This window comes from Hypanus sabinus, chromosome 6, assembly GCF_030144855.1.
Source record: "Hypanus sabinus isolate sHypSab1 chromosome 6, sHypSab1.hap1, whole genome shotgun sequence".
Classification (NCBI taxonomy): Eukaryota; Metazoa; Chordata; class Chondrichthyes; order Myliobatiformes; family Dasyatidae; genus Hypanus; species Hypanus sabinus.
Window position 1 is genome coordinate 168,244,925 of NC_082711.1, and position 25,869 is coordinate 168,270,793.

Here is a 25,869-nt window from a genome sequence, read left to right on the forward strand (position 1 = left end):
AAAACCAACAGAAAGCTACTAACAAACCAATAAGGAGAGGAAAGATGAAGTATGAAGTTAAGCTAAACAATAATATAAAAGATACACATGTTCCCCCCCCCACCTCAGGTAAATAAAGAATAAAAGAGTGGTAATTGGACCTTGAAAAAAGATGCTGGAGAGGTAGTAATGGGAAACAAAGAAATAGTGCAAGAACTGAATAAGTATTTTGCACCAGTTTTCACTGTGGCAGACACCAACAGTATGCCAGAAATTCCAGTGAGTCAGGACAAAAGTGTTGTTGCTATTACTAAAGTGAAGGTGATTGGGAAGCTGAAAGGTCGGAATGTAGACAAGTCACCTGGACCAGATGGACTACACCCCAGGGTTCTGAAAGAGGGAGCTTAAGAGACTGCGGAGGCATTAATAATGATCTTTCAATAATCACTAGATACCTGAATGGTTTCAGAGGACTGGAAAATTGCAAATGTCACTTCATTCTTTAATGAAGGGAGGGAGGCATAAAACAGGAAATTATAGGCCAGTTGGCTTCACTCTAGTGGTTGGCAAGATGTTAGAATTAATTATTGAGGATAAGGTTTCGGTGTACTTGGAAACATGCTAATGTAGGCTAAATATAGCATGGTTTTCTTGAGGGGAAATCTTGCCTGACAAATCTGTAGGAATTCTTTGAGGAAAAAGTCAGGGGTTCAAACAGGCGATTCTGTGGACGCAGGGAAGAAACTCAGATGGTAGTTTGTCTCCCAGGTGCCAGGGATGTTTCTGATCGCGTCCAAGATATCCTGTGGTGGAAGGGAGAACAGCCAGAGGTCGTGGTACATAATGGCACCAATGACGTAGGTAGGAAAAGGGAAGAGGTCCTAAAAGACTACAGGGAATTAGAAAGGAAGTTGAAAAGCAGGACCTCAAAGGTAGTAATCTTGGGATTACTGCCTGTGCCACACGACAGTGAGAACAGGAATAGAATGAAGTGAAGGATAAATGCTTGGAGCGGGGGCAAGGATTCAGATTTCTGGATCATTGGGACCTCTTTTGGGGTGGGTGTGACCTGTACAAAAAAGATGGGTTGCACTTGAATCCCAGGGGGACCAATATCCTGGTGGGCAGTTTTGATAGAGCTGTTGGGGAGGGTTTAAACTAGTTTGGCGGGGGGTGGGAATCAGAACGTGAATGCAGGGATTAAGATAGAAGGACAAGGGCATGATGCTAAGAGTTCTGAGTTGATGAGGAAGGACAGGCAGGGGACATAACATAATTGTAGCCAGTTAAAGGGGTTGAAATGTGTCTATTTCAATGCTAGGAGTATTAGGAACAAGGAGGATGAACTTGGAATAGTATGTGGAACTACGATGTTGTGGCCGTTACTGAAACTTGGTTGGAGGAAGGGCAGGATTGGATGATGCAGGTCCCAGGGTTCAGGTGTTTTAAAAGGAATAGGATGGGAGGTAGAAAAGGGGAGGGGTAGTGGCATTGCTGGTCAGGGATATTATCACGGCTATAGAAAGGGAGGACACTGCAGAGGGACTGTCCACTGAGTCAGTGTGGGTGGAAGTCAAAAATAGGAAGGGATCAATCACTGTGCTGAGAGTAGTCTACAGGCCCCCAAATAGTCCTCAGGACACCAGGGAGCAGATAAGCAGGCAGATTTTAGAATGTTGCAGGAAATACAGGGTAGTAGTTATGGGTGATTTCAACTTCCCTCATATTGACTGGCACCTCCTGAGTGCAAAGGGGATAGATGGGACTGAATTTGTCAGGTGTGTTCAAGAAGGATTCCTGACACAGTATGTGGACTGGCTGACGAGAGGAGAGGCTATACTGGATCTAGTTCTGGGTAATGAACCTGGTCAGGTGACAGACCTCTTGGTGGGGGAGCATTTTGGTGAGAGTGACCACAACTCCCTTAGCTTCAGCATAGCTATGGAAAGGGATAAAATCAGATGAAATGTTAAAGTGCTTAACTGGGGAAGGGCTAACTTTGAAGGGATGAGGCAGGAACTAGCAAGAGTAAATTGGAAACAGATGTTCAAAGGGGAAAGCACGTAAATAATGTGGGAAAAGTTTAGGGACCACTTGAGCTGGGTTCAGGATAGGGTTGTCCCACTGAGGCAAGGAAAAAATGGTAGGAAAAGGGAACCGTGGCTGATGAAACATGTGAGGCAACTCGTCAAGAGGAAAAAGGAAGCATATGTTAGATATAAGAAGCAGGAAGTAGGAGGGGCTTATGAGAAATATAGGGTAGCCAGGAAGGAGCTAAAGAAAGGACTTAGGAGAGCTCCAAGGGGGCATGAGAAGGCCTTGGCATGTAGGAGTAAGGAGAACCCAAGGCATTCTATGTGCATGTGAAGAATAGGAGGATGACGAGAATGAAGGTGGGACCACTAAAGGATAAAGAGGGCAACATGTGCCTTGAAGTGGAGGAGGTTGGGGATACTTCGCTTCAGTATTCACAAGTGAAAAGGATCTTGATCAGGATGAGGTCGAAGTAGAGCGGGCCTGTGTACTGGACAATGTGGAGATTAAGGAAATAGTAGTGCTGGATCTTCTTAAAAACATTAAGATTGACAAATTCCCAAGGCTGGATATGATACACCCCAGGTTGTTGTGGGAATTGCAGGAGCATAGCTATGGTCTTTGAATCTTTTTGGCTGCAAGTGAAGTGCTGGAGGACTGGAGAATGGCAAATGCAGTTTCCTTGTTTAAAAAAGTTAATAGGGAGAAACCTGGGAACTATAGACCGGTGAGTCTTATGTCGGTGGTATGCAAACTACTGGAAAGGATTCTTAAGGATAGGATCTACGAGCATTTGGAGAAGTACAGTCTACTCATGGATAGTCAACATGGCTTTATGAAGGGAAGATCGTGCCTCATGAGCCTGATTGAGTTTGAAGAGGTAACAAAAGACATTGATGAGGGTAGGGCAGTGGATGTGGTCTACATAGACTTTAGCAAAGCATTTGACAAGGTCCCTTATGAGAGATTCATCCAGAAAGTCATCAGGCATGGGATGTGCAAACTTGTCTGTTTGTATAAAAAATTGGCTTAAAGGAAGAAAGCAGAGGGTAGTTGTGGAAGGAAAGTACTCTGCCTGGAGGTCAGTGACTAGTGGTGTGCCACAGTGATCTATCCTGGAACCCCTGCTATTTGTGATTTTTATAAATGACCTGAATGTAGAGGCGGAAGGATGGGTGATTAAGTTTGCGGATGATTCGAAGATTGGAGGAGTTGTGGATGGAGCTGCAGGTAGTCGAAGGTTACAAGAAGATATAGACAGGCTGTAGAGTTGGGCAGAAAAATAGCAGATGGAGTTCAATCCAGACAAGTGTGAGGCAATGCATTTTGGAAGGACAAACTAGAAGACTGAGTACAGGATTAATGGTCAGTTACTTAAGAGTGTGGATGAACAAAGGGACCCTGGAGTTCAAATCCATACATCCCTCAAGGTCACTGCTCAGGTTGATAGGGTAGTTAAGAAGGCCTATGGGATGCTAGGCTTCATTAACAGGGGGATTGAGTTCAAGAGTAGAGAGGTCATGTTGCAACTCTACAATTAATCTCTGGTGAGACCGCACTTAAGAGTATTGTGTTCCTTAGATGGAGAGATGTTGCCCGCCCACACATGCTCAATAGCTTAACGATATTATGGCCTGCTTAGACCTTGGAAAAATTCATTATTCAGTTCTTAATTCGGATTTAAAATTCCATAAGGTCTGGGGACCTTTTATTGAGTACTTTCATAACCTGCCTCTTAACTAAGGTCCCTTGCTTTCAGCTCCTTTTTCTTTTGGTAATAGGTATTAATATCTTCTGTTGCTAAGTGTATTTACAGCTTTGGGGGTTTGATTGTTCTGATTTATATTCTCTATATTGTGTTGTGGTTGGTCTGGGGTTTTTTTGGTGTTGCGGGGCTTGGGGAGGATACTAATTTTACTTGTCTTCAATTTGGGTGCTTTCTCAATTATCTTTCTTTGTATCATATTGTTATTGTACATTTATTTTTGCACTGTATCAATGTTTTTCATTTTGATCTAGGGTTTTTTTATCTGTACTTATGTAGAAAATGTATAAAAAAACTAATAAAAAAAAGAGTATTGTGTTCAATTCTGGTCACCTCATTATAGAAAGGATGTGGAAGCTATAGAGTGGGTGCAGAGGAGATTGACCAGGATGTTGCCTGGTTTGGAGAACAAGTCATATGAAAGTTAGCAGAGCTGGGACTTTTCTCTTTGGAGCGTAGAAGAATGAGAGGCGACTTGATAAAGGTCTACAAGATTATCAGAGGCATAAATAGGGTGGATAGTCAGTACCTGTTTCCCAGGGCACCAACAGCAAACACCAGAGGGCATATGTACAAAATTAAGGGAGGGAAGTTTAGGGGAGATATTGGGGTAGGTTTTTTTTAAAAAAACAGAGGGTTGTAAGTGCCTGGAATGACTTGCCAGGGATGGTGGTGGAGGCTAAAACATTAGGGGTATTTAAGAGCCTCTTGGACAGGCACATGGATGAAAGAAAAATGGAGGGTTATGGGGTAGTGTGGGTTTAGTACTTTTTAAGGATTATGTGGGTCGGCACAATATGGAGGGCTGAAGGGCCTGTACTGTGCTGTAGTGTTCTATGGTTCTAAATATCAGACAGGTTGGACAAGGGTGAACAAGCTGATGTTTACTTGGATTTTCAGAAGGCCTTTGATAAAGGATGGAACATGAGACTGCTAAAAAAGATAGGAGCACATAGTATTACAGGAAACATAGCAGCATGGACATAACTGGCTAACTGGCAGGAGGCAGAGTGTGAATAAAGGGGGCTCACTCAGATTGGCTGACAGTGACTAGTGGGGTTCCACAGGCAGCGTTGGGTCTGTTACTTTTTACATTATATGTTAAAGATCTGAATGAAGGGTTTGTAGCCAAGTTTGCAGATTTTACAAAGATAGACGGAGGGGCAGGTAGTGTTGAGGAAATAAAGTCCCTATAGAAGGACTTGGACAGATTGGAGAATGGACAAAACTACAGATGGAATGCAGTACAGGGAAGTGTATGGTCATGCACTTTAATAGAAGGAATGAAGACAGACTACTTTCTAAAAGGGGAGCGAATTCAGAAGCCAGAGGTGCAAAGGGACTTGGAAGTTATCGTGGACAATTCCCTCAAGGTTAATTTGCAGGTTGAATTGGTGGCAAGGAAGATAAATGCAACGTTAACATTCATTTTAAGAGGACTAGCTTTATAAGGTATTATAAGACCACCTAGTGGGAGAGGTTAGGACCAGAGGGCACTGCCTCAGAATGAAGGGCATCCCTTTGGATTAGAGATGAGGAGGAGTTTCTTTGCCAGAGGTTGGCGAATCTGTGGAATTCATGCCACATTTAGCTATGGAAGGCAAATCACTGGGTATATTTAAAGTGGAGGTTGATAGGTTCTTGATTAGTAAGAGTATCAAAGGTTATGAGGGGAAGGCAGAGAAAGGGGTTGAGAGGAATAATAAATCAGTCAACAGAACGATGGAGCAGACTCGATGCGCTGTACAACCTAACTCTGCTCCTTTGTCTTATGCTCTTAAAAGTAATTGCAATGTAAGACATGTATTAACTAACAAATGTGAATTTAAGTAGAAAATTTTAGTCTCTTAATTTATCTTGCCTCAGATCCTGTTGCTTCCAAAATGGTTGGGTAGGAGCTCTCTGGTGCCCAGGAAATGCATTCTACAACATGTTCATGCTCTCGAAGTTCAGCTTTACATTCCTTTGTTGCTACCACCCATACGCGCACTGTCTGATCATTGGAACAGCTGGCCAGAAGAGTTCCATCTTGATTGGGTCGAACCATGCGCACCCATTCTCTATGTCCCGTGAAAGTCTTCACGCAGTAACTATTTGTGTAAAAATAAAATTATCCATTACCATTTTTTGTCAAGGATTACAGTGGTTGAAAAGAAAATCTCTTTTACAGACCTATCAACTAAACACAGTCATAAGTCCTAAACTATCAAAGTTGTACTGAATTACTGCACATAAGATTACACAAGGCTGCAACTTACAAGTGCATGATTGAAATTATTAAAATCACTTGCATTTAATTTAGGATTCTCTAAAACTAAAGGAAATGTTAAGGTTCAGATGGCATGAGTTTGTTGAAGAAAGGATATTGATCATTATTAGAGTAGAAATATGCACTGCAATGTAGCACGATGTAAACTTTAATATCCATAACCAGCAGCTAAGGAGATAACATACAATGTCAATAACATCAATGCCTGAAACATCAACTGTTTGTTCACTTTCATAGATACTGCCTGACTGTCTGTCTGGCATTTTGTTTGAGTGTTGTCTCTATCATCACCAACTTAAAAAAATACAGTTGGCATCATGACCTCATCACTTCTGGCTTTGCAAATTGCTACAGATACATCTATAACAGGAAAAATAATAAAATTTTAGAAGCTGCATGGTATAAAGTTATCTAGCCAAATAACTGAAAAGAGAATATTAAAGGAGGCAGTCACTTGTCTCATAAGGAAATGACTGGCTTACAAGTAGAGCAATCAAATCCCTGCCTGTCCTCCACTCCCTATAGTTTTGTACATTTCTCTACTTTAAATCTGTCCATATTTTTCTAAACACAAATGCAATGGACTCATCCCTGATGAAGGTGGCAGTTTGTTATCAAAATGCCAGTTAAGATTGATACTTGTACTCAGCTGGAAGCCCGAGAAGAGCTTATTCAATATATATGCTGGGGAAGCACTTTTTGACTTGGCCTCAATTTCTCCATATAGCAAAATGTTCAGTGCCTTAACAAATCACACACTTGGTTAATCACTTCTTTCACACTAGTAATTTTATACTGATGACCTTTAACTCCTCACCATAATAAACCAAACTTTTTCAAATGCTGGAAAACATTAAGCCTCTCCAACAACAGCAATGACAGCTGAAACAGTACAAAAGGAGTGGAAATTGCTATGAAATACCTGTAGCTGTCATTCTGCTTCTATTTACACTATAAATGTTAGAGCTTGGATGTTGTTTAGTATTCTATGCTTGTGCTTTCCCAACCGTCTTGGAAGCTGAATTCCTCAGAGTACAAACTTGTGGCAATTCCCCTTTAGTAACAAGAATTTACCCAGTGAACAAGGACAGAGCTCATTTATTTCAAGGCCTGCAAAGGAGAAGGTCTTTTTTTTTAAATTATTGAGTCCAGTTAAATATTTTTAAGTGTTCCAATTTTGTTTTCCCCTCTGATTAACTGATTTAATATTTTGAATGATAGAAACTTGTAGTCTTTTGTTACAATATGGCCCTGTCCAACATGCAGTATAAATTCCACACAAGTACCTATCACCCATGAACATAATTTTGAATCAGGATGTATTTAGACAGCATATCAAAAGTGAATCCAAAAGAGGCAATTATGTTGTTGTCTTTAAAGTTGTTGAATTTGAGAACGTACTGACAGAGCGTTATAGGCCAGTATCGCAAGTTTGGCAACCAACAATGAAAATGTAATAAAGCAATAGGTTGTGCACAATCAGATACTCAAAAGTGCTAGGGACCACTGTGTATAACTGATAATGGCTTAAGTTTACTAATACTATTTCAACTCAATTCTGCATTTACTGTAATACCATATAGGTTGGTATTTTTAGTTTTTAAGTGCAATTTTAAGTATTTGCACATTAGATCTCAAAATCATATTTATGTTAAAAATGATACCCAGATAGAATAAGCATATTAACTCAAAGTTAATCTACTGAATCACTCTTTAACTCAGTGTCTGCACATTCAAAAGAAATTAAACTTATATCTATGATATTTTTGAATCAATTAATAGATCAAATAGATCTCACTATTGTGAATCAGAAAAAACTTCAAAAACTCAATGATATATTTTCCATGGAACAGAGAGCAAAAGGGTATTTTAATAAACACAGAAAGCTACATGCAGCTTTTAGTGAATTTTTGAGGTGCTGAAATTCCATTGGATTCTCTGAATATCTGGGTACAAGGTTTATTTCAGTATATTAAAGGAATTTTACTAAACTTAATTAGAAACACTAATCACTTAGAAACACTTTACAGCAACTTGCATCTATATATTGGCTTTAAGGTAGAAAGAAAATCTCCCAGCAAACTTCATAGGAACCCAATACGCCTAAACTTGTATGTAAGCCTTGGTTGATTTACATTTATGACATAATAAACCAAATATTTGTACATATTTCTGCATATAGTTACATATGTTCTACAGTAGAATCGAAAATATATTATGTTAAATTGTTATTAAAAACATACTTACCCAGTCTGGACTTCCCACATTTTCATGGTTTTATCCCTTGAAGCAGACACTATATGATCTCCATTAGGCATGATAGCTACTGATGAAATATTATGATCATGGCCTGAAAATAAATCAGAACTTAAATGAGGATGTATGAAAAAAAATTCAACTAGGACCTGCCTTGAACGTAGATTTATGGTCCCATCAAAAAGCTTTAAACCTTTAACACCATTGGTTATTTAATAATAATATTACAAGTAATTGTGTTTATTTTTCCTATTTACAGAATATGATAAAGCTGTACCAAATACAAGAGCTATTATTTGAGTATTCCTATTGTCAGAGTGCCCATTTTGATCCTGCAAGTTAATCATGGTAACACTGTCAACATTGCTATTGTTAATCAGCAACAATGCGATTTCTTAATATTCCCATGTGAACACCTCTGGTGGGTATCATACCTGTATGAAGGGGTGAACTTGGTCTGAGGCCCTCCGTTGGTTGAGATCGACCATGAATGTTGCATCCCAGCTGTCTACGTGCAATTCAGTATGCAAGCCAGGGCAGTACGATATGGAGAGTAAGCTGTTGCCCATGCAGTAGGCTCCCCCTTTCCACGCAGCTGATGAATCCAAAGGAACTACAGAAGCTGATACAGCATGGCACCAGTGGTGCTACAGGAGTTGCCATTCAGTGTTTAACTAAATGTAGGACTACCTTACATACTCAGCTTCTGATTTTTGCTCAGGGTTTATTCTGAACTCTCCCATGAGTGTTTTCAGCCACAAGTCAGTGCAGGTTTGAGATCAGAGTTGGACTAAATCCCTATGAGTGGTGTGCATTTGTGGGGAAAAAAGGCTGTAGGTGATGCCAGTGAATAACGGTACCACATGCAACCTTGTCCAGATGGTTCACAAAACACTTTCTTTTGCTTCTTTTATGTTAACTTTTTCTTTAAAATGTGGTTATGATACTGTTGGAGCCTGTGATCACAGTTTGATGGTGTGTTTTGGGTCCTTTGCTCTCTCTTGAGAGGGTTCCAGGAGGCGTGCAGCCTTGAGGCCAAGAAACCTAGAGATGAGGTGTGAGCCCATGATAGATTTGATATCTCACTGATTAAAAATAATTGAAAATAGAGGCAAGTGCGGAAGGCAAATAAGTGTTCAGCGCCATCTATCAGCCTCTGGCTTGCTGCTGCCGAGAAGGTGTCTGTACGTAAAGGTCTCTCTCTCTCTCTCGCTCACCCTTTCTTGCTGTTCCTGATTGTAGGCCCCTGCATTTGAATGATTGCTCTCTCTCCCCTTGATGTCAGAGGATGGTGCCAGAGTGAGGTTTAATTGACGTAGTTTGTGGACTGGACTGCAGGTTCACATTGTGATGTGTTTCTGGTTTATGACCGCATTCTCCATTTCCATTTTTGGTCCACTTTGAATTGGGGGGGGTGGGGGGAAAGCTGAGCTGAACAGTGAAAAAGAGTGTCTTGTGAAGGGTCTTGGCCAAAACATTGACTGTTCATTCTTTTCCATAGATACTGCCTGGCCTGCTGAGTTCCTCCAGCATTTTGTGTGCATTGCTTTGATTTCCAGCATCTGCAGATTTTCTCTTGTTTGTGACTGAGCTGAAATGAGGACCCTTCAATTTTATGTTTTTGCTCATCCCTTCTTGCTGCTGTTTGCGCAATTTGTTTTCCCCCGGTGGGGATGGGGTTCAATGGTCTGCTGCTGTTTGCATGATTTGCTATTTTTTTTGCGCTGGCGACAGGGTTTGATGTTTTTCCTTTGAACTGGTTTTCTTTTGTGGCTGTGGGGAAGATGAATCTCAGGGTTGTACACTGCATAGCTACTGTGATAACAAATGTACTTTGATTCCTTTCAATGCACTTGGTAATGCAAGAAAATATCTAACATTACATGTACTTCTCAAAGTTCAAAATAAATTTATCAAAGTACATATATGTCACCATTTACAGCCGAGACTCATTTTCTTGCAGGCATACTCAATAAATCCATACTAGAATAATAACTATAATAGACTCAATGAAAGACTCCACCGACTGCACATTCAAGCAATATGCAAAAGGCAACAAAATACAAAAAGAAATATAATAAATATCGAGAACACGAAATACGAGTCTTTGAAAGTGAGTCGACTGGATGGGTCAAGTGAAAGTGAGTGAATTTATCCCCTTTGGTTCAAGAGCTTTATGGTTGAGGGGTAATAACTGTTTTTGAATCTGGTGGTGTGAGTCCTCAGGCTCCTGTACCTTCTTCCTGATGGCAGCAGTGAGAAGAGAGCATGATCTGGGTGATGGGTTCCCTGAAGATGCATGCTGCTTTCCTGTGACAATGCTCAACGTAAATGTGCTCAGTGGTGGAGAGGTTTTTCCCAGTAATGGACTGAGAATACTACTTTTTATAGGATTCTTCAAGGATATTGGTGTTTTCATTCCAGTATGTGATGTAGCCAGTCAATATACTCTCCATCACACATCTACAGAAGTTTGCCAAAGTTTTAGATGTCATGCCAAATCTTCACAGACTCCTAAGGAAGTAGGGGTGCTGCTTTCTTCATAATTGCACTTACACGCTGGGCCCAGGACAGATCCTCTGAAATGATAACACAGAGGAATTTAAAGTTGCAGACCCTCTCGATCTCTGATCCTCCAGTGAGGACTGGCTCATGGACCTCTGGTTTCCTCCTGCTGATTTCAATAATCAGCTCCCTGGTGTTGCTGACATTGAGTAACAGGTTGTTCTTGTGGCACTACTCAGCTAGATTTTCAATCTCCCTCCTACATGCTGATTCGTCACCACCTCTGATCCGGCTTACAACAGCAAACTTGAGAATATCACTGGAGCTGTGCCTAGCCACACTCTACTATACAGCCACAGAGACAACAATTAAGTTCAATAACAGAATTAAAGCTGCAGCCAACAAGAAGAGCTTTGTCTACACCCTTTAAAGCAACTGTAGCTGAGCCGCTGGAAGTGTGCACACAATTTGGGAAATAGAATGGGAAGAAGAAAGCAGAAGAAATTCAAATCAGAACTGAAATTTACTTTCCTGTAGATCTGTTAATCAATACCAGCCCATAATGACAGTAGCACACTTTAGTCAGTTTCTTTTTTGACTAAGGATAGTGATTGGCAATATAGAATAAAACTGTCCACCCACCATACAAAAAAGTAATTCCTGCTTTTGATTCCCTCCCTGGGAAAAGAAACCAAACTCTTACCATGCATAGTCCTAATGCATTCGAAGCTTTGGAAATCCCAAAGCTTGATGGTCATGTCAGCAGAGCAGGATGCTAACAGCTTGCCATTCTGATCAAAGGAGATATCTTGTACAGAGTCTGTGTGACCTTTCAGTGTACGTTCAAAATCTCCAGTTTCATAGTCCCAGACCTGATAAGAAAAATACAAGAGCAAGTTAGTAAACTGCATTACCCGCCAATGCTTTTTCACTTCCACTTAAACAGCACAATTAAATGCTGTTTAATAATAAATTAGTTGTGCACTGCTTGACAATACAATCTATATCACTGCTGCAAAACTAATATCTGCGGTGCCTTTAGGAATTGCCTGGACAGAATACAAACAGCAAATATGAATTTTCATTTGTTCCAAACACATTTTCAGGCAATTATTAAAGTGAACGCATTTTTTACCAAAGACTAAGACTCATAGGGAATCAAGGAGCATGTTGGCTCTAGTGACAGTAATTCTTTCAGTTTTTACAACAGTGATGGAAAAGGGTAAGATAGATCCACAGATAGGGTTCTAGGCTTGAGTACAGATAACTTAAGGAGGTTTAGACAGAATCTAGCAGAGGTTAATTGGGTGAGTCTGTTTGATAGAAAAGGACCAAATGGTAAGAAGACGGCTTTCAAGAGTATGATATTAAGTGGCCAGAAGTAGCATGTTCCTATTAGGGTGAGGGGCAAATTGGGCAAATTTAAGGAATCTTGGCTGATGAGATATATTAGGCTCTGGCCAAGTTAAAGGAAGCACAGATTGGGTTTAGGAGTTTGGGGATTAATGAATCTTTAATGACAAAAAGATTAAGAATACTCAAGGGGAGATCAGGAGGGCAAAGAGAGTGTATGAGATGGATCTAGCTGTTAAGGTCAAGGAAAATCGCAGAAGTTTCTACAACTTATATGAAGAGAGGCCAGGAAAAGAGTAGGTTCCCTTAAAGATTAACAGAGTTGCCTACAAAAACACAGGAGATGAATGGAATTTTTAACAAATATATTTCTCTTTTGTCTTTAATGAGGAGAAAATCATGACTGCTCAAGATAAAAGGGAAACAATTGATACTTTGGAGGACATTCATGATATCAGAAAGGAGATATTTGCAGCAATACAGCACATTAGTGGATAAATCCTCATTGACTGACTCTGTGCATCCTCGGACTTTGCGGGAGGCTAGAGAAGGATAACTAGTTCACTTTTTAGCACTGAAGTTCCAAAGACTGAAATATGGCTAATGTTGTCCTGTTGTTTGAGAAAGGGAAGCAAATAAACTATAGGCCAGACTCTTGTGCTTTTGGAGAGACAAAGAACCTGATTAGAAGTTGGATGGCTTTGTGAATGGGAAGTCATGCTTGACAAAAGTTTCAGAGTTTTTTTGGAAATAACCAAAATGTAATTGAGGGTAGGGCAGTGAATGTTATCTATTTGCACTTTGGCAAGACCTTTTGAACATAGAACAGTACAGCATAGTACAGGCCCTTCAGTCCACAATGTTGTGCCTACACTTAAACCCTGTCTCCCATATAACCCCCCCACCTTAAATTCCTCCATATACCTCTCTAGTAGTCTCCTAAATTTCACTAGTGTATCTGCTTCCACCATCAACTCAGGCAGTGCATTCCACACACCAACCACTGAGTAAAAAACCTTCCTCTAATGAACTTCCCTCCCCTTACCTTAAAGCCACGTCCTCTTGTACTGAGCAGTGGTGCCCTGGGGAAGAGGCGCTGACTGTCCACTCTATCTAGTCCTCTTAATACCTTGTATACCTCTATCATGTCTCCTCTCATCCTCCTCTCCAAAGAGTAAAGCCCTAGCTCCCTTAATCTCTGATCATAATGCATACTCTCTAAACCAGGCAGCATCCTGGTAAGTCTCCTCTGTACCCTTTCCAACAAGGTCCTGCATGGAAGGCTGGTCTGGAAGTTTAAGCCCCATGGAATCCAAGGAGAACCAGTTAGCTGGATTCAAAATTGGCTCAGAGCTAGGAAGCAGAGAGTGGTGGTTGAAGACTGTTTCTCTGGTGACTAACGGTATGCCAAAAGGAGCAGCGTTGGGCCTCTTGTTATAAATTTTTCAAAAAAATTATTTGGATGCCAATGCACAAGACTTGATCAGTATGCTTATTAGGTTATTAAGTTAGAAGGTGTTGTTACTGAAGATCATTAAAAGGGGATCTTGATTGGTTAGGGAAGTGGGCTATGGCAAATGGATTTCAATATGGAGAAGTGTGAGGTGATAGTAAAGGACATATGCTATGAATGTTAGAGTACTAAGGAATGTAATGGGACTCAGAAGAGCACAAGATGGTTGGTTCATTGAAAGCATTGTCACAGACAGACCAGTGTGGTGAAAAAGGTGTTAGCACATTGGCCTTCAGTCAGGGCACCGTGTATAGGAGTTAGGACATAATGTTGCAGTTGTGTAAGTTGTTTAGTAAGTTGTACTTGGAATACTGTATGCAGTTTTATGAAAAATATAGTTAAACTGAAAAGAGGGCAGAAAAGATTTGCTAGAATGTTTCCAGGATTAGAGGGCCTGAGTTATCGAGAGAGGTGATCAATGCAGGAAATTGGGAATAGCTGGGTGAAAACTGTATTTGGGATGGCATGGCCAAAGGGTTGTCATCACGCAGTTTTGTTTTACAAGTGATGACATGCAAGTAGAAGGTTCATCAGAATACTCAACTTTATCAGTTCCATATCCTTTTGTTAGATTTTTTAAGCTACAATCTTTCTATTAATAGCTATAGCTGATGCACATGCTTATGAAATTTATAGCAAAGTACTTACAGCAAATTAAATTTCAAATGTTTAAAATCTGCTAATCAGAATTATGGCAAAAATCATAGGCATTTAAAATTTATAGTACTGAAGTGCAAAAGGAACCAAGCTATTCATGTGTTCTGATGAAGGATTTTCACCCTGTAGACTTAGCTGTTTTTCTTCACACACATTGTATTCATATTCTCAACATTATTTTTGTCTGAGTTATACACAAGCTTAAAAACCCCTTGTATTGAACTTCACCAATAACTGCACTTTTCAAAAAGTATATTTTCAATTGATTCCATGGTTGCATGATCTTAGTATTATCAGTCAGCAAAAAATATTTAACGCATGCTTGAGAGGAATGTGGAAACAAAGAATCAAGCCTCTACAGGTTTCCCCCGCTATCCAAAGGTACAGCATTCCTATAAAACTGTTTGTAAGCTGAAATGCTGTAAAGCGAAGAAGCAATTACCATTAACCTATATGGGAAAAAATTTTGAGTGTTCCCAGACCCAAAAAAACCTACCAAATCATACCAAATAACACATAAAACCTAAAATAACACGAACATATAGTATAAGCAGGAATGATATGATAAATATATAGCCTATAAAAAAAATACATCGGCACGTACACACATGCATACACAACTGCCGCACAAGGTTTCATGGTCACGATAGTCTTTTCAGGGTAAACACACGTATAAAGCGGGGTCTTTTTATCTTAAAAGCGACAATCCACTTTGGTTAGCGAAAACAGGTACTAATGTAGGACTTTATTAACAGCAAGCTGTCATAAAGCAATTGTTCGAAAAACGGGGGCCACCTCTACGTCTGTCATCATACAATTGAGAATTAAAAATTCTACAGCAGTTAAAATTTTGATTGTCAACATCTGAATCTAAAGTGTTTGTGAATATATTTGAACCTAAAGGTCAAGTTACCACTCTATATTTCAGCAATTCTAAGTATGTTTGTGGATGCCATCAGAGATTCAGAATGCTTTGAAATACACTACATAGTCAAATGAATTTCTGATCACAGTTGCTCATATGTAAGCAGCCACTTGGACAGGCCTCTACTACAAATTTAGCATTTTAAATAGGTGGAAGTGAAGGAAATCTCTCAACCAGGTATGATAGGCAAAATTCTGGCGAAAGATGCGAATGGTAATAATATAAAATGGTCTATAACAAAAATTATCTTGTCAAAACTGCACCTAAAACACCAGATCAACATTCAGTTCAATGTCTGCTGACAGTCATTGCCCAAGATTATGCGAGAAATAAATAATGAATGGCAGTTAATGTGGCAAGCATTAGCCACTGCCTTGAGCGGGGATGCGTAGAAAATGAACAAGAAGACTAAGCAGAACACACACACAAAATGCTGGAGGAACTCAGCAGGTCCAGGAAGTATTTATGAATAAACAGTCAATGTTTTGGGCTTGTTTCAGGACTGCAAAGGAAGAATGAAGATGTCAGAACTTTTGAAAAATGGTGAGAGGAAGGACTAGCTGAAAGATGATAGATGAAGCCAGGTGGGTGGGAAAAGTTAAGAGCTAGGAAAGAAATCTGATAGGATAGTGGACATTGGGATAAAAGAAAGAAGGGCAACGGGGATGTTATAGGCAGGTGCAGAGAAGTGAAAAGAAGCCAGAGTGGGGAATAAATGAAGGTAGGGGAGTGAGTTACTTTTTTAAACTAAGAGAAATCTATGTTCATGCCATCAGATTGGAGTTTAACCACACAGAATATGAGGTGTTGCTCCTCCACCCTGAGAGCGGCCACATTGTGGCAAGAGAGGAAGCCATAGACTGATATGTCGGAATAGAAATGGAGATATATTAAAATGGTTGGCCAGTGGGAAATACCCCAATTTACATTGGATTTCACCAATGTAGAGGCATTGCAATACAATAGATGACTCCAACAGATTTGCATTTGAAGAGCTGCCTCATGCAGAATGACCGTTTAAGACCCTGAATGGGGATTAGGTAGGAGGTGAATGGGCAAGTGCAGCATTTTGGTTGCTTGCAGGGGTATGTTCCAGGAGGGAGATTAGTGGGGAGGGACACATGGAGAAGAGCAATCCCTGGGGCGTCAGAGTGTGAGCGTGGAGGTAGCAAAGTATGGCAGTAGGGTAGTAGAACCCAGTTGAAGATGGTAGAAATTACAGAGAGTGACGTGGAAGTTCATTGGCAGGTAGGACAAGAGGAACTCTATCCCTGTTAAGGCTGTGAGAAGATGGGATGAGTGCAAAGTCTGGGAAATGGAGGAGGTGCAGTTGAGGATAGGAAAGCCCATTCTTTGAAGCAAGAGGACATCTCTGATATCTTTGAAGAAAGAGGACAAAGAGGTAGATGTGCATTTTCCTGATGAAAAGGTTGTTTCAAATGACACAAAATAAAAACTTGAGCAAGTGTGATGGTCAAATCAACTACTGAAGAGTACAATACTTGCAAATTTTTTGCAGCTGCCACTTATTTGGTCTACCTGGTAATCAAAGTTCAGTACATCATTGATAGCTTTTGATTTCCAGGTTTTTGAATGCCTAATAAGATTGGCATTGCATTTTCAAAAATGAGGAAAGCCAATTTGACTAAAATACATATTCCTTTTCATTAACGTATAACTTTCAGTTTACATAAAAGTAAAATCTAATAGAGGCAGCTCCAGGAAATCAATCCAGTTCAACCAAATAGCTTTAATTATACTCTGAAGACCACATCACCAAGAATGAATTCCCCAAGTTAGTCAATTATTAATGGGAAGATCTAGTTGATGTGACCAGCAACATTTTTGGGTTTATTAAACTGCATTGTTAAAATTGCCCTGATTAAGCTGGGGGATAACTGCTTCACATCCCCAATACAAGTATAAAACAACTGTGTTTACACAATGAGCTTCTAACAAACAGTCAAAATACAGATTAAAAAAACTACTGCCATAAAATGCTATGCTCAGTTAAAGAACTGAGAAACCAAAATTCTCTTTCTTCAATAACAGGTCTTTTGAACTGAATATTGTGCTGAATTTAAATTTGTGCTATTAAAATATTTATTCACTCACATAGGCTGCTTCTCCAGAAGCCACCATTCTCCTCTTATGGGTTTCAGTCAGTTAAACAATGGGGTCAAAGTAACAATGAGCAACTGAATGGAAAGTGATGTGCACATTACACATTTACCTTGTGGTTAAATTTGGTTTTGTTGAATAATAAAAAGCAAATATTTTCTTGCAGAAGTTTTTTTTTACCTTTATTGTGGCATCCTCAGAGGCTGATACCATGACACTGAAAACTGGATGGAAAATAACTCGTGTGACTGGGCTTCTGTGTCCACTCAGAGAATATCTTTCTGGAGGACGAGGGATCCATTCTTTAGGGTCACGCTTCTGACCAAGGGGACCAGCTGATGTAAATTCTTCTTTTGCCTCATTTAGTTTTGATTCTAATTCCATAACCTGTTGAACAAATGAAATATCAGGATTTTCAGAATTGGGAAAATACAAATAAATGAACATTAACATTGAAATTTAGAAGCATTATTGCAGGAGTAAGAGGTAACTCTGATATTGGAAAACATTGTCATAATTGAGAAATACATTGTTATTCTTTAGTTTTAACATCTGGATGTTTAAAAGGATCTCTCTGAGAATCACAGCAATGAGACATATATTAGGAATAAGCATATTTATCTCTGATGCCCAAACTAGAACCTGGGGTCTATCATAAGCAAAATAAACATTTTTGACCAATAGGCAATAATTTTTTTTAAACGAGAACATGTTGCTCTCTAAGGGGTATGTCCTGTGATTTTATGATGTTTCTATTTTACAGAATTCTACTAAAACTTTTGGAGATGGGGGAAGCAGTAACAGTATTTCTATTTATTCCCAAAAAGCTAATGAAATGTTCAGCTGTACTCCTCACCCCACAGGCTAATTTCCTTCATGCCCAAGATGGGAGAAAGGGTTGAAGGTTATAATAAGAGCTGTTCCATTACTAAATATGATGCAGAATACCACACCTATCTTGTTGTACTGTTCACTACACCTGCAACTCCCAAAATGAAACTGCACACCACCTTCTGATTCTAATGCGCAATGAAGTTATGTATCTAGAGAAGAATGAAGTGAAGTTAAACAGTTTTAAGTTTGTAACCCTACATTCTTCTGATATGTCTCCAGTTCTCTAAGCTTTGATGTTTTAAAGGAATTTTCCATTTAAAAATGGGACTTAAATCTGTTAAAAAGAACTGAAAATTTCATTAATCAAATCACCAATAGGACAGGAATGACTCTAGGAATGCTGAGTTTTGAGAAACTGTCATCTGGAATAATTTATACTCTTGAGGATAATAGACATAAAGAACAGGATTTCAGTTCAAGGTCACATTCATTTCCCAAAAATGCATAAATGTGGGTGCTTCTGATACATCAGTTAAAGGGGATCAGGTTGCTGAGTACTTTTTCCCCATCTTGAGAAAGAAATAAGAGTTAAATAGGAAGCAAAAGTGCACAGGCTTAATAGTCATAGTGGGTGAAGCAAAGGCTAACATATTAGTTAGACTTGACCTTCTTCTGTAATCTTATCACAGAGGTCCATTTTTTCTCCAGCAGTCCAGCATATTTTTTGTCTAGTTCTTCATTCTATAGAAAAACAACATTTTGAAAAGTTAGATGAATACTGCATTTTCCAGCCACAAGATTAATTGTAAAATCACCATCATTCGTTACTGGTAATTATTTTCCCATTTACTTTCAAAGTGACAATCAAGGTTGTTTGGATACATCCAAAGGTAATAGGAAAAGAATTCTCAACTTGCTCAAGAATTACATTTAAAAAAAAATTGTGGCAAATATAGTGCTTGTTATCTGCCTTGTTTACACAGCATGCAACTTTTTTTTTTAAAAAAAAAGATTCTTTATGTATTTTGTATCAAACAACTACACAAACTCTTCTGTAAGGATCTGAACAAACTACAGATGTTCTTTAAGATGCTTCACACCTAACTTTTAAATAAAAGATTAAAGTTATGTTTGACAGAGTGGCAATTCAAATTTACACTGTACATCCTAAAAATAAATGTAAAAATAAAAATATAAAGATGCTGTTTCAATTCTCATTACAATATCTCTTGGGAGGCAAACTCAAAAAAAACTTTTCAATAAAAATGATTGCTGCTAACATGAATTTGAACCCAGTTTTGAAGCATACAATCCCCTTAACTGATTAATACAATTGCAGATGTTCAACTTTTAAGAAACAGATGAATTCATATAGCCATTTAGATAAAGCTCTTTATATGGTGATTAATTCAAATTCCACTCTGGGCATCTCAACAGATATCAGCACATCGTCCATGAAGCCAAATTATAATTTATCAATGGAAATATCATTTTGATTCAATAATTTAAAAACTCCCCAATCACAAAGCTGAACTCAAAAGCTTAGTTTTGCTGATTGCCTCAATGTAGAAAAAAAGTCTGGAAAAAATAGAAAATGCTAGAAAAACTCAACATGTCGGGCAGCAGTTGTGGGGGGGGGGGGGGGGGAAGAGTTAATGCTTCAGGATAATGACTGCTCCACAGAAAAACCATGAATTCCTTTTCAAATAAGATTATTTTAAATTATTTAGATTTTTTTTTGCAAAGAGTCTCATGTCTAAACTCTGAAAAGCCGGAATTTGTATATGACTTGATTTGCATTTTTTCTATTAACAGAACTCCAAAGGACATGGATAAGTATGCAATTGCCTATTATCAGAGCTGCTGTACAGCTTTGGAATCTAGGTAACTTCAACAAACGTTACTAGTACAGATAATAAATTGTTAATTTGAATGTGTCTAGTTCACAAATGAACTAAATTAATATTGCTTGTGTTTTGAAATAGCAGGCAAAATCATTTTCTACTTCATCTTCCAGACATTTGATGATGTGCGCTCTTCTAACTCAAGGAGCCTGGAGTTGCAATTTATTTGGTGTTGCTCTTCAGGACACAAACATAATCAAGGAGTGACCCACAACACAGCTCTGGATAAATTTAGTATCCATGTGACGCAATTCATTGGCTTTGGTTTACGGTGTCACATGGTTGAGATCATTTGGGAAAACTCAAACACAAACATCAGTCTCAGGCATAAACATCAGTTGTGTTCAAGATTCAGATCTATGTTTCTTGGGTGAACTAATCAGGTTATATGGAAAGTTGGAAGGCCACTTCTACAATGATCAATTTTACATGAACAAAATCACAGCATTTCAAAGTCTAAAAACATTGATTTTCTCATTCTGTTGTTCAATTTCCAACAAAAACTCACTACAAAATTGGAATAAAATTCCAAACAAGCTAACAAAAAAAATTGTCATGATAGCTCTTTTTTTGTGTTTCCATTCAATAGATCTGTGAATTTGTAGCAATCACACCTGCAACACTTGATGATTTCAATGGAGTTTAGAATACAATGTACACTGCATAGGAAAGAGAGATCAGTTCTGAAACAGTGAAAAAACATTCGCAGAGGTTTTTGAGGCAAAAAAAATGGTAACTCTCAATGCAAGATCCAAAGAAAATCTACAAAGCAGCCTAAAGCAGACATCAATGCCAATCAGCCATCTGTTTCTACAGATTACAGAGATACAGGCTGTCAACGATTATGAGGTTCACGTGGGGTGAAACCTTAAATCAAGAATTTTAAGCTAAACTTGCCGGGTCACAGAGAACCACAAAAATACATAGATGACAACTACACAGGATACTATATTGCCAAAATGCCTTGAAGGACAGGATACAGAAATTAACAGTCAAGCTTCAATAGAACCAACATTTTGTTCATGATGAGTTGGGATGGGCACTAACCGTTAAGTAGATACACTGGAAGACACTGACAAAATTTGATAGTTCATTAAAGAACTCATCTTCTTAGGGCAATTTAACGAAGCATCCAAAAACACTGCTGAAGGTGTAGTACTGCTTGTACCAGCCAAAAATGGTTCAGTTTTACTTTCAACCCCCATTCCTAACACAGATGAAAAATCGAAGTTGGTCAGCAACTCCTTTGTATTCATAATCTCTTTAAATATTTTCAATAACTGAAGGCTCAAAGAATATGCATACTGTTGACAACTATGTTTAAATTCCAATTTTTTTTTAAAAGAAATTAATCCTTCTTGGTAGCTACAGACACAGTCTCAACATCGTTTAACATTAAAAACCAATTTTTTGACTGAAGAACTTTTTGCCACAGATGAAATTGCCTCAGCTCCATCAATGTTGTATGTAGGCATTTAAGGAAATCTCATCACATTGCTTAAATGCTCAAGAAATGCCAGGCAACAATATTAAGTTCTACATATTTGATTAAATAACAAACCAATTTGACTTACCATATCTAATTCTGCCTCCTTCTTAAAAACTGAATAAGCCTCTTCATAGCCATTAGAACGAAGATAGTCAGCTATAGCTCGATTTCTGAAAAATACCCAAATCTGAATTTTAAAAAGGGTCATTAACCACCTCCCACTTAGCACTGTTGATTATGTCAAAATCTAGTGGCATTTTGAAAATCACCAATAAATCATTAAGGACCTGCCTATCGTCTCTAAGAAACAAGAGATGCAATACAGTCATTGTATGTCTGAAAGTCTCTATTAATACAAAGCATGACTGTAATATATTCTCATACATTGTTCCTCTTTCAAAATGTTTATGCAACAACTTTGCTCAGAAATGCTGACACAGCAATAAGAGCAAGGTAAACGGTAAATATGAATTGACCAAGATATTACACCTCAATATTTTTATTTATATTAAACGACAGGAAATGCTAAATGCTTTTCAAAATTTATCACAGTGCTTTGAAAAAGTATTCAGCCTTCAACTATACTTTACAGTAGGGATGATGTTACGCGGCTGATGTGCACTATTAGATTTACACACCACTTAGTGTTGAGGCCAGTAAGTTCCACTTTAGTCTCATCTGACCACAAGGCCTACTTCCACATCTTTACAGTATCATTTAAATGACACCGTGCAAAGTCTTTACGGACAAAGATATGCTGTTTTATAAAAAGTGGTACATGTGACATAAATCTAATACTGTACATCAGCCTGGTAATACCATCCCTACTGTAAAGTGTGATGAAGTCAGCATTATGCTGTGGAAAATCTTTTTACAGCAGGGACTGGAAATTTGGTCAGGAATGATGGGAAGAGGAAACCTGCTAGCCCTGCTAGAAAGTTTAAATTGGGGAGGAAAGGGTCTTTCAGCAAGACAATGACCAAAGCACACTACCAGAATGAAGAAAATTGATGTCCTTGAGTGGCCCGGTCAGAGTCCTGACCTTAGCTTAATCAAATACCTCCAGCTGCTGTCCACCACAGCTCTCAACTAGTCTGGCACAGCTTGAGCAACTTTGCAAGGAGGAATCGGCAAATCTTGCTCTATCACGTTGTGAAAAGCTAATAGATTCTTATCCAAAAGACTACTGGCTGTAATAACTGTGAGAGGTGGTTCAACTAAGTACTGAGCTACTGGGGGGGGGGGGGGGGGGGGGGATACTGCTGGTATTTTAGTTTTTTTGTGCTTTATAATTTTCCATTTTTTTGGACACCACTGTGAAAGGAGTATGTGATGCACAAATAAAAATGCTCAGTTAAATTGATCAAAATTACTGGTTGTAATACTCAATTATGTGAACAAAGAGTTGGGGGCTGAATACTTTTTCAAGGCACTGTATTTCACAGTACACTCTCATGGCTCATAGCTGATCCCTGGTCATACATTCAGAAATGTGATGGTAAGGGCCAGTCCACCATGCTCATGGGCTGTTTGTCCCACTCCCACCAAGAAGTCAGCTGCGGATCATCGACGCCAGAACAATCAGAGTTAATAACTCACATTTCCCCAAGCAGAAGGGCTGATTAACACCTCTGTCCACTAACCCACCCCTCAACTTTATCATTTCTTCTCAGTCACCTCATATACAGATGCTTCTGAACCTAGAGTCACTTAATAAATATACAATGTTTATAAGCTATCATAGGTATTTATATTTATTGTGTTTTAAACATTCAATGTGTACTTCAACTTACTGTGTTTTTTTGGTGATGCATTGCATCCAGAGCAACAATTATATCATTCCCCTTTATATGTGTGTACTGGAAATGACATTAAACATATTTTATATAAATAAACATTTGACACAAAACAAAAGGAACTTGAGAGATTTTGACTGCTTACACCAGGTACCATGTCACTGTTTTATGGCTGCAGTCCTGCTTTTCTATTATGACTTTGCCAAGAGCTGGGTGGTTTCAGTATCTCAGAAAATGCTGAACTTCTAGGATTTTCACACACACCAGTCTTGAGAATAAACAGAGAATGAGGCCGAAAACAAAAAAAAATCTAGTGAGTGGCAGCTCCATGGGTGAAAACACCTTGTTAATGAGAGAGGTCAGAGGAGAATGGCCAGACTGGTTCAAGCTGACAGGAAGGTGACAGTTAATTCATAACCATGTTTTACAACAATGGTGTGCAAAAGATAATTTTTGAGCTCAATAACAGATCGAATCTTTAAGTGGATGGGCTACAGTAGAAGACCATGAACATATACTCAGTGGCCACTTTATAGGTATGGGAGGCACCTAATTAAGTAGCCACTGTGTATACTTTCCTTTTATTGGCAGGATTGATAGATAGCAATCAGGAGTAAAGCCAAAGTCAATTTTCTCTTCCCAAACCCAGAAGAAATTAATTATTCTGATGGAGCCAGGCACTTCCTTGTATGCAGAGCTTAACGTTTCCCCTTCTTGCTTTTTAGTGAACAACTGTTCTTTTGATGAAACAATTTTGTAAAACTGCCCCCAAATCCCACGTATGTAAATATTTATGATACCTTTAAAGAATCTCCCAAGGTGTGAATAAATTAAACTATTCAACTGCTCAGTCAGCATTTCTCAAAATGTCTGTCAAATTAATGGCCACTAATAATGCAAGACATGCTTCAATGTTCTCCTTTGTTTTCTAATGCAAAGCACATTTAGAGTCGGCCATCAATTCTAATGAACGGTGCAGTTTTGCCCTCGTACCTGGTGTGGTAATGGACCATATTTACATGGCAATTAGGTTGTAGCTGATGCTGAAGATTAGAAGCCAATGGTCAGTTTAAGCAAATGATGCCATCATTTATATTAAGTATTTAAATCCTTTGATATTAAATCAATACCTTGTTAAAAAGGTCAAGGTTAATAAAGGTATGGTGTCTTGTGATATTTACAGTATATATGGTTTTCTTGACAAATAAAAGTTTGTACAGCACACACAAAATGCTGGAGAAACTCAGCAGATAAGGCAGCACATATGGAGAGGAATAAACAGTCAATGTTTCAGGTACAGACCTTTCTTCAGGACTAGAAAGGAAGGAAGAAGATGGCAGAATAAAAAAGGGGGTGGTGGGTGGGGGATAGGGAAGGAGAACTAGATAGAAAGTGACAGGTGAAGACAGGCAAAGGTTAAGGGCTGGAGAAGGAATTGGAAAGGAGAGAGGACTGGACCACGGAAGAAAGGGTGAGGTGATAAGCAGGTGAAGAGAAGAGGCAAGAGCCCAAAATAGGGAACAGAAGATGGAAGGGGCAGCAAAGGGGGAAAAGAAAGATGATAAAAAAAATTACCAAAGGAGAAATCGATGTCCATGCCATCAGGTTGGAGGCTATCTAAGTGGAATATGAGGCTCTCCCACCCTGAGAGAAGCCTCATTGTGCCACAAGAGGAGGCCATGGACCGACAATTTGGAATGGGAATGGGGATAGGAATTAAAATGGTTGGCCATCAGTGAGTTCCACTTTTGGCAGATGAAGCGGAAGTGCTTGACAAAGCAGTCCCCCATTTTATGTTGTGTCTCACCAGTGTAGAGAAGGCTGCATTTGGAACACCGGATACAATAGATGATCCCAACAGATTTGCTAGAAAAGCACTGCCTCACCAGAATGACTGTTTGAGGCCATGAATGGAGGTAACGGAGGAGGGAGGAGTTGTGGCAGCATTTCTGTGCCAGAGAGGTAGTGGGTAGGGATGAATGGACAAGGGAATCATGGAGGGTGCGATCACTGTGTAAAGTGTTGTGGTGGGGGGAGGGGGGGAAGAGATTATGATGTATTAGGTGGTAAAATCCCATTGAAGATGGCAAAGTTGCGGAGAATAATGTTTTGGATGCAAGGCTGATGGGGTGCTAAGTATGGACAAGAAGTGTAGTAACAGACGGGTTCATAAAGACTGAAAATACAACGATAAGGTTATAATGATAAAATCTCGCTCTACTACGTTATGCAACTATGAAATACATGTTCATCCTTTCAAACCCTAGTCATATCTCTTCAACTTATCTTCTGAAAGCCATCATCAAACATGGCACTTACCAATATATTTGTTGCAAAATACACTGCAATCTTGCTGCTTCTCGTTAAGAAGTTGTGGCAGCATTAAGGAGTTAACTCTCGTTAAAGAGTTAACTCTCCTTAACTCTCGTTAAGAAGTTGTGGCAGCATTAAGGAGTTAACTCTCTTTAA

The 25,869-nt window shown here is 39.0% G+C and overlaps 1 protein-coding gene across 3 annotated transcripts in view; it reads right to left on the bottom strand.

Annotated features, from left to right (window-relative positions):
• Positions 1-25,869, bottom strand: part of LOC132396076 (lissencephaly-1 homolog) — a 105,699-nt gene that overhangs the window by 15,727 nt on the left and 64,103 nt on the right. For all 3 annotated transcript variants that reach the window (XM_059973458.1, XM_059973460.1, XM_059973459.1), the window contains 6 exons: positions 21,690-21,774; positions 18,878-18,952; positions 17,558-17,764; positions 11,512-11,680; positions 8,295-8,397; positions 5,640-5,868 (listed from right to left, as the gene is read on the bottom strand). In XM_059973458.1, coding sequence (XP_059829441.1) covers positions 5,640-5,868; positions 8,295-8,397; positions 11,512-11,680; positions 17,558-17,764; positions 18,878-18,952; positions 21,690-21,774 — 868 coding nt within the window. The remainder of the gene's footprint in view (positions 1-5,639; positions 5,869-8,294; positions 8,398-11,511; positions 11,681-17,557; positions 17,765-18,877; positions 18,953-21,689; positions 21,775-25,869) is intronic.